Here is a 10,043-nt window from a genome sequence, read left to right as displayed (position 1 = left end):
TCCCAACGATGAACTCACAAATGCGAACTTGGGCGCAAATACGTGGGACGTTCGGTCTTTATTTATGATCTTGGGAGGTTCCTGGGATGCGGGCGACGATAGTACCGCTATACGAGACAAACAAGTTGCTTAAACGAGACCAGTACCGCCTCGACTACCGACAGTAAAGTCATGAAGCTACAAGACATCGTCAAATACCTCGTTTGCATCTCAGCGATAAGTTTTGGGACGACTTATTGCACCGAGCGCGTCATCAATTTTTCCGTAAGCCGCTTTACATGTTGTTTCGCGACTATAGGCTATTTTCAAAATTTTCCCCTTAGGATGGAAAAATTCTCGTTTGAAGCAAATATTTCTTTTTGCGCGGAAGATAACTGAGAAAATATTGAAAATTGCTGCTAGTATCAAAAAGAGAATCGTGAGTGTATAAAAATTTATAAATCTCTTCATTGACTAGACCGACGATTGGACTGGCCTCAGACATGAACGCAGTGTTTTGGACTTACTATTTGGAAGATTCCGGACTTGTGGCGCTTGCTGTAAGTAACTTTGACCATTCTTTCGTCGTTAAAACTACTACATTCATATGGAAGTAAGAAGATGTTGTCTTCAAAACAACAGAAAAAATTAAAAATTAAAAAATTAAAGCACAATTATGATTTAACAAATTCTATAGGTATTTATAATTTTGTATCGCAATTATCCCAATTACTCATCGTATCTTCGTCGGCGTCTTATATTTTTTTTTGCAGTATGCGGCAGAGCAAACCGTAAAGCAGCACGATTATTGGGCGGCGAAACTACGGAACCACACGAATTTCCCTGGCTCGCTAATATTTACACAAGCTCTAAATTATTAAGTAGCGGAGTTCTCATAAACGATCGCTACGTCATGACAGCAGCTAGTCCCCTCGTTGGGTTAGTATATATTGGAATTACTTCAGTCGTTATTATTGAATATCGCGGTAACTACGATCCTCGGTATTATCTCGTTATTAACTAATTCTTTGCATATTTAAAATATAACAAGTGTCTCCCTCGACAGAGCACCTGCACCCACTGTAAAAGTATGTTTGGGAGAATACGACCGATGCACATTGGACATTTCGTCGGTGAATAGTAGCGTCGAGTCCATAATTTTGCATCCAGAATTTGACCAGGATTTACACATTTATAATTTGGCTTTAATCCGCTTGAGTCGACCGACTAAATTCGAGAAGAGAATATCACCGATATGCCTACCCAATCCAGGTCTGTTCTAGTAGCAACTTTCAGTTGCTTGTGCAATCTGAAGATATAAAAGAAAAAAAGGAAGAAAGATATAAAAACTTCGCGGGGAACTATGGATATAAATCTATATTTTACATTTCAGGATCAACCTACCTTGGCCAAGTTGGCACTTTGGTAGGTTGGGCCACAAGCGAACTCAACAATACAGCTGACGCTCGAACATGCAAACCGCGAAAGATGGGACTTCCTATTTTGGGATATAACGAGTGTGTCAAGTCAGGAATAAATGCAATGACTTTCAACGATGATTACGGGTGCATAGGGATTGTAGGTACATATTCTCTGGTGTGCGAGGTAAGCAAATTATACATAAATCTTTTCATAGTTTTAAACTATATAAATCACTTTAATAGTTCACACAGGATATAACATAACAATTTCACAGTATCTTTAAACTTGCACTATTTTAAATTACCTGTACAAATTTCAACTCTCCGTTTAAATGTAATTATTTTTATACGATGTATAAATGTACCGTGAATGTACCGACAATTTATAAAATTATTCAATTATACATCACAATAAAAATATTGCTCGCTTACAGAATGACGTTGGATCTCCTTTGCAATATCGTTCATACGCTGGAATTTACGATCTTATTGGTAAGTAAAACCATTCGATAATCGCTAACTTATGCAAATAGAAAATGCCGATAACATATTAAGTTTGTAACAATGAGAAGACAAATATTTTTTTATCTAAATTTTAATCTTCCTCGCTTGACATTTGACGAGATAAATATCACTAACAAAATTTGTTGCATTACAGGTATTATTCCGAGTATAAATAAATGCGACAACACTCCTAGACCAACACTCTTCACCAGAATAGGCCCGCAACTCGATTGGATATTACAGCAAACTAAGGATGCGTGCTACTGCACAAAATAATTGATTTTGCGATAATGCTATCGGGATATTATTACATAACATTAATATTAGTCATTATTATTATATTATTATATTATTATATTATTATCGCATCGCTATGATTTAGAACAGAGCTCGGCAAAGTTTACAACTTTCGGCCGATTTTCAGAAGCTTCTATCTCCCCTTACCGCGCGGCGGATCCAGCAACTGACGGTCGCGGCTCGCAACCTCAGGACCGTTGGTAAAGAACGATAAGGGAAGATAGAAGGCGTAACTTCCGAAAATCGGTTGAAAGTTGTAAACTTTGGCGAGCTCTGATTTAAAAAGTGCCACGGAGCAAGCTTTATTGCCAAGTTACACCAAACCAAAATTTACACCAAAAGAACATTTATTTGTTTAAGATATATATATATATATATATATATATATAATAATCACTATTGTATATACATATACACACATATATATATATATATAAATATGTATATATGTATATATATATACATATATGTATGTATGTATGTGGGTGTGTGTGTGTATGTGTGTATGACAAAAAATGATTTTATATTAATATATTCAACATATAATGCTTTAAATAAAAGAATTTTTGCACCGCAAAATATAAATCGCTGCACGTTTATTTGAACATCTCGATTCAAAATTAACGATCGCATATTTAAACTGTGTAAGCTTCATTCTTACAATTTTATAATATCGAGCTTCTTTTGCGTTCTCACACGATCCATTACGTTTTAAAAAAGGACAGTTTTAACCTTGCTATCTTATCTAAGAATTATTAGCGTAAACCACGTCCGCAATTCACGGTAGTTTCCTTACGCACATGAATATCAAGCTATAAAATATCCAAGTATCGCATATATGTCAGTTCAGTGAGACACGTCTTATAGCGTAAAAGTCGCGAGTGCTCCTTCAATATTACACATGCAGTGCTTCATATTGATCAGTTTGTCGTCTCTGATACTTGGATGCGCAAACGCTTTACTGTGGAAACGAAACCGAGAGAACCAGCCAACGAACACGTTTTACGGAAATACCAATTATGGATGTGGTAAGATTTGTTTCGAATGACTAAATAATTTAATACAAGAAATAGAAAATGGAGCACGATAATAGCAGTACTGTTTCTGCTAAGTATTATCACATGCGTTTATATAAAAACTATTGATGTTAACATCAACAACGTCTGCATAAAAATGGAAACAAAACCAACAGACTATTTACAATAGTTTACATGAAAATAGTTTACATGAAAAAATAAGGTCCGGGAAAAAATGATAAAAAATGCATGAAAATTTAAGTGTAATTAACTTTCAATTGAATCGTTATAAGAACGTTACTCAAATAATTCATCAATCATGCTTTAGAATGCGGCAAGAAAAATATATTTCAACCAGAATCCAGAATAATCGGGGGACGAGAAGCTAACGAAAATGAATTTCCTTGGATGGCAGGTATCATGAGCGTTAATAGATCGTTAATGATATGCGGAGCGTCAATCATAAACGATCGTTATGTGGTAACAGCAGCCCACTGCATCCCTTATGGGTATGTATACGCTGTATAAATATTTTCCATATGTGTGTATATGTGTGTGTGTGTGTGTACTTATTCGACTTTTAAACTTCAAGACCTAACGACTGAAAATTATATTCTACAGTTTCGATAAAAATGACCTGAAAATATCTGTCGGCACTCACAGTTCGTGCAAGTGGGGTATGAGAACTACGATCTTTTCTGTTGAGGAGATCTTCCCTCATCCAAGCTATAACAGTCGAACAAACTTCGCTGATATTATGCTGGTTAAATTGGTGATGAAGATTACATTCAACCAATTTGTCAGACCAATTTGTCTGCCGAAACCTGGTAATCACTGTAATTTATCTCATAAACATATTTTTATGACAAACCTGTAACTAAACAAAATTTTTAATGATTGCTCGTAATTATATATTACATACTCATATAATATTACTTAGGATTCGACGTAGTTTCTCGATTCGGAGGGGAATCTGTATCTGCACTTGGCTGGGGATTTTCAGAAGATAACTCTTTATTTAGTAACGATTGTGGTCTACGTGTTGTTGATTTAACATTATTTACGAGATCGGAGTGTCCCACTAGTGTATCGGGTTTAATCTGCGCTGGGCATATGACAATTCCACGCGGGACTTGCGGGGTAAACAAGCAATTGCAATGACTTCTCTCTTACACTCCCTCCGTGGATCTCCCCTAATTTTTATCAATATTTTGATCGTTCGAAAATATGTGCATGAGATTAATCACGTTCGAATTCTATATAATTTAGGGCGATAGCGGCGGTCCTCTTCAGATTATAGACGAGAATTACAGACACATTTTGATAGGTTAGTAATGACACGAGTGACGTGATCGGACATAATCGGCAGAAATTAATAAAATCTGTCTCACAGGAATCACTTCAAACGGATATGTATGCGCCAATGTGAACTACCCGGATTTCTACACGGAAGTCGAGCGAATGGTCTCATGGATATTGAAAACAACAAAACGCGACTCCAAATATTGTTGGCACTGATAATCTCATAGCGAAATTTGTAAATGAATAGTTTTGGCAGCGAAATAAACGCACATCGGGCTGTTTTTTCGCGCAAACGAAATCCCCTCCTGCATGTTCTTGCGAATTTTCCGGCACTTCGACACAGATGTTGACCGTCCTTCCACGACATATCGAGCGTCTATCAGCGCTACCGCGTCGTATAAACTCAGAGCATCGTTGACCGCATTGTATCCAAAGAAACTCGTAAACTGTAATTCTCGGGTGTGTACCTGACCACCGGCGGCCATAATATGATATCTACGGAGTCGTGTCGACGTTCGTTCGTATTTGGGCCGAGGCAAGAGTACGGTGACTCGCTTCGTTCGACAAACTTGTCCGTGCAATTCGTAACACACCCATGCCGAAGATATCTCTGCCTACGTCGACGACGATAACGAACCCGTTGCAGTACGGATAGAGTTGCAACTCATTTGCCGCGAGTCGCAACTTCCATTCTGTTCACTGCTGCTCGTGAAAATCACTCGTATATGTGCAAATTCGTCTGTGGATCTGAAAGTTAGAGAGAGAAGAGGCAACTGCTGCCCGATTCTCTCCCGTTCGTGCGCAGGCTTTTAAATCGCCATCTGTCTTTTTTATACACTGACTGTGGCAACAGGCACAATTGGTTGAAGGGAGCCCTTATAGAATTTATCGTCCATATCTTCGTAATACGAGTACGTTTCCACCGTTCTCGGAGCAATATTTTACGCTTTCGCTTCCGAGGGTGAACACGCGGCAAGCGTGAAATCAGCGAACCCTACGCGAACGAGTGTAGAATTGAGAAAGAAATTCAACCGCGAAGTACGACACTCGTTAGTCGCACAAATATATCGATCAGCGCGAAATGAGCTGCAAAAGTTATCGCGCGGCGAGATCCTTCCTAAGAGCTCCCGTGAGACTATTTTTCCGTGCGCTTTGATAAGAACACGCGCTGTAAAATTTACATTCTACAGTCAATTGGCGTCACAGGGCTCAAACCTCTTTTCCTGCCGCGCTGATCTGGCCGGTGGTACAATAGAGTGCGCCGGTGATGCCGAGCGTTAATGAGAATAGCGGTTTTATAGGTACACGCTTCTCGCGTAATTAAATGCCGACGCGAGGCGATACGCAGACACGCTCGTTGTCGCTTACGAGTGCGCACGATATAGTTTAACGTGCTCGGGGTGTCGCGCCTCAGTCATCGCAGCTCGCCGTTCTCAGCAAGTGAGACCTCGCAGAAGAAGCTTACGGCGAGTATGAAGCCCCGATTGAACCTGGCTGCGATCAGCGTCCTGCTGCTGATCCTAGACGTTCGTTGAGAGAGTAATTAAACGAAATCATCACGTGGACGGGTCGATGATATAGACACAGCGCGCCGATTGTAATTGCGTTCATTTTCAGGCAGCACACGCGCGGAATCATCAGCTACTGATACGAGTGAACACGGAGTGCGGTAATGATCGAAGCGGAATTTACGCAAGTAGCCATGTGCGACGCAAAGCTCGTTCGCACGAGAATCGTGCGATCGGGCACTAATGATAATAATCCCCCTTCGATCCGGAGATACTCTTCTTTCCAATTCGACTAATTCGACGTCGACCTCGCGAAAATAGACACGTTGATTGCCACGGGGACGACCAGAGCTATAATATCACCGCGTATCATTAATTTATGTACAAAACGTAGCCGATTATAACAAATCGAATGTATATAATAGTCAATAACAAACCACAGATGTATCGTGAACTGTATTTGTCTAGCGTAATTTTGATAATCTAAAGGTTAGAAGTAATCACGAAGGAAAGAAGAAACTTTAGGTAGAGTTAGTGAAAATCATCGCAGCAGTGAAACGTATTAAGTGACTCGGAAAGCGACCAAATTGAAATGTCGCGTCCGATGAGATTTTCCGAGGGAATATCAGTGCGTCAAAGTTTTCGATAGGTCTACACAAAAGTGTGCAACGTTCGTATTAGAACGTTATACGCTTTTCTATTGGCTTTTGCCGATACGCGTGTATTGGACTTTTAATCGATTTATTCGCTCCCTTTTTGGCGACAGATTGCGGAATATCGGGAGGGATATCGAATCGTATCGTCGGCGGCACCATCACAATCCCGCACTTGTTTCCTTGGGCCGTGGCGATATTCAACAAAGATGAGTTTCACTGCGGCGGCACTTTGATCAACAATAGATATGTGCTCACAGCCGGCCATTGCGTCAGATGGTATTCCGCCTGTTCTTGCTTGCTTCAGCGACAATCGAAAGAGGCAATTACTATCGCGGAGCTTCTGAAAAAATTTTTCCGCTGCGCCGAAATAATATATTCTTTGTTCGCGAGGCGAACATACACACGTCACGTCATTGCGATGAACTATTCTGATTCCTGTACGTTTTTGCGTAGGACAAACCACGCCGACCTCTCGCTCGGCTTGGGAATGCACGACGTCGAAGGTACGGACGAGGGATTTTTAGCTCAGATCGATAAAGTGATCCTACACGAGAATTTCGAGAGCGACTATATTCACGATACGAACGACATCGCTCTGATTCGACTGCGGGATCCAGTGAAATTCGATGAAAATGTGAGACCCGCGTGCCTACCGCATAAAGGTTTGCTTTTTCATAGCCTTCTTACAGTTCGCATGTTTAATGAGCTTCAATTGACGATATTTGCTTCTCTCTTTCCCTCTCTTCTCCCTCCCTTTCTCTCTCTCTCTCTCCCCCTCCCTTCCTCTCTCTCTCTCTCTCTCTCTCTCTCTCTCTCTCTCTCTCCCCCTCTCTCTCTCTCTCTCTCTCTCTCTTCTTGTTCTTATTGTAACCTTCGTCTGAGAAAAATAAATAGGAACGCATCTTCGACAATAGGTTCCGATTATACAGGACACAATGTCCAAGTTATCGGCTGGGGACGTGTCACCACCAAAGGCGGCGCCTCTAGATTTCTGCGTCAAGCTACCCTGAAAGTTATGTCTCATGAAGCCTGCAGGAACACTTCGTTCGGCGACCATGTAACGCCATCGATGATATGTGCTTACAACGACGACACCGATGCCTGTCAGGTATTTCGACACGCTATGATCTTTTCGACACTACAATACATTTAGTATCGACGCAATCTCATTCTTCAATTCTTTTATCATAGCGTACAACATTAGAAATTCTTGTTTAATCATTTTACTATATCTTTACTATATATTTATCAGATGAAGATTGCATAAATTATATAATACATACCAAATGCAAAACGAAGAAACACGTTTACACACACGTATTGTTCGCTCGCTAAGTGTGTGGTATGTTAATGATACCTCAGAGATTTAATTTTTCATTGAAAATTTCAGGGTGACAGCGGAGGACCTCTTTTATACGGGAGACCCAACGGAAAGCACGAAGTGATCGGTGAGAATGTCTCTCGTTGAGCTTTTCTTATAGAACTTAACTCACATTGACGGCAATTTTATCTCACGTGATCCACAAACGTTTTAATCGAATCTATAAATATGTGGAATTATTTCCTCTTTCGTTCCGACAGGTGTAGTTTCCTGGGGTATTGGATGCGCCAAGCGTGGAATCCCGGGTGTTTACGTGAAGAACACGGATTACTTGAATTGGATTAGGTACAATAGTAAGGACGCGGTTTACTGCGCGGATAGCTAAACGATTAGTATGTTTTCCTGTAGCGAACATAGACAGTGAGTATAAATGAAGAAACGATCGAGTGTAATAAATCATTCACAAACTGCAACAAGAGATGAGAATTAATAAATTGGGTCGCGTACAAATGAATTAAGGCAAATACGTTGCGGTTGAAAGAAATCTGATAGGCAAGGGTAAACGGTTTTGGCCATTTGTTATTCATCGGAGCAAATGTTTCAAGCGCAATATGACTGTAATCGTTTATTCGGCTTCCGAATCAAATACAATATCTCATGCCTTGTACAACCTAACAGTTCCCTAAAGCGCGATAAGCTTAACATTATCGAGTCACGGACGAAACGTACGGCACGAGCACTTCGCTTTAGATATTAGCACGGTCCGTAACAATCGCAATTTTTTATACGTCGTTAACGGGTCAGCCACGGTAGGCGTTTTCAATCTTATTTTATCATTCGCGTTATTACTTTCGTTGTACGCTGACACTCATCGATGTCGACACAACGACAACGTTGTACGATAACACTCCGATCGTACGGCAGAACAGTCGGGCAGCTGATTAAAAAGCATAAAATATCATTGTTACTGAAACCACATAGTGCAATATTCCGAGAGAAATAGAAATTGGATGACTTTATATATATGACATCGCGGGAAGTACAACCGAGTATAAAATTCTTTCGCGAGAGAGATTTGATCTAATTCTTCCTTAATCGATCTAATTTTCTTTCGTAATTTTAATTCTTCCTTGATTATACAGATGCCTATAATTGTACTAATCAATTTTAATTAAATTATATATATATATATATATATATATACAATACAATTTCAAATTGTAAATTTATAGTAACAATAAATTAATAATAATAACATTGATGTCATAACGCGCAAAACAATGAAAATGAAAATGAAACTAAATGGCCGATATCAGTAACATATGCGATGCAGCTACATCTTCTTTTCTCACAGAATTTGCCTATATTTTGGTTAAAGACAATTTTCTAGTCCGGGAGCGACTTTCAACATTAGGTTATTTTAAATTTTCAATTCAATATTTCGGTAAGAACTGATCATTTGTTTGATTTCATCATAAGAAAGTGTCATTAGATAACAATTGGGGACTGGTACTTTGTTTCTACGACAAGCTACTATCGCGTGAATTACGAAAAAAAGAACTGGATAGAAATCGCGAAATACCTAGATGATGCCGATTATATGAAGATACATGTCTTGAATCGTGCTCAGATCATTGACGATGTCCTTGTAACGGACCACTCATTATATTACGTGACTTACAAGCCGATCACTTACTTATGGAGAGATAAATCTTACATTAAAAAGCAATTTTCGAACGATTAAAAAAAATAGATGTGCATTTAGCATTTATTAATAAAAATGTACAAGTAATTCACAGAAATTTTCGACGTTTATACATTAATTCATAAGCAACAGCTTCAGCAACAAAGTACACTTATTTTACTAATTCGAACTGTTTTCGAATTACTATGTCTCTGGGGTTCATATAAACGTACGTTTATACATGTATATATATATATATATATATATATATTCCATATTATCAGCTATTAAATCTATTATAAACTGTATGTAAAAAAATTTACAAGGTTAGCCGTGAATTTTAATTGGATACAAC

At 39.1% G+C, this 10,043-nt stretch overlaps 2 protein-coding genes across 2 annotated transcripts; both read left to right on the top strand.

Annotated features, from left to right (window-relative positions):
• The first annotated feature begins 85 nt into the window (after positions 1-85).
• LOC105181697 (vitamin K-dependent protein C) lies at positions 86-2,531 on the top strand. Its single transcript, XM_011138652.2, has 7 exons — positions 86-264; positions 458-539; positions 753-918; positions 1,046-1,251; positions 1,373-1,584; positions 1,835-1,892; positions 2,059-2,531. The coding sequence occupies exons 1-7, from the start codon at positions 172-174 to the stop codon at positions 2,178-2,180; spliced, it is 939 nt and encodes a 312-aa protein (XP_011136954.1). The 5' UTR covers positions 86-171; the 3' UTR covers positions 2,181-2,531.
• Positions 2,532-3,062: 531 nt separating this feature from the next.
• LOC105181698 (transmembrane protease serine 9-like) lies at positions 3,063-8,952 on the top strand. The gene is made up of 14 exons (XM_025306543.1): positions 3,063-3,229; positions 3,546-3,726; positions 3,839-4,044; positions 4,158-4,357; positions 4,487-4,544; positions 4,611-4,728; positions 5,373-5,430; positions 5,905-6,045; positions 6,137-6,188; positions 6,794-6,959; positions 7,137-7,345; positions 7,598-7,791; positions 8,074-8,131; positions 8,265-8,952. The coding sequence occupies exons 1-14, from the start codon at positions 3,103-3,105 to the stop codon at positions 8,387-8,389; spliced, it is 1,893 nt and encodes a 630-aa protein (XP_025162328.1). The 5' UTR covers positions 3,063-3,102; the 3' UTR covers positions 8,390-8,952.
• Positions 8,953-10,043: the final 1,091 nt, after the last annotated feature.

Source organism: Harpegnathos saltator, unplaced genomic scaffold (genome assembly GCF_003227715.2).
Source record: "Harpegnathos saltator strain DR-91 unplaced genomic scaffold, Hsal_v8.6 scaffold789, whole genome shotgun sequence".
NCBI lineage: Eukaryota > Metazoa > Arthropoda > Insecta > Hymenoptera > Formicidae > Harpegnathos > Harpegnathos saltator.
The sequence above is the reverse complement of the archived record's forward strand: the minus strand, read 5'-3'. Positions and strand labels throughout refer to the sequence as shown.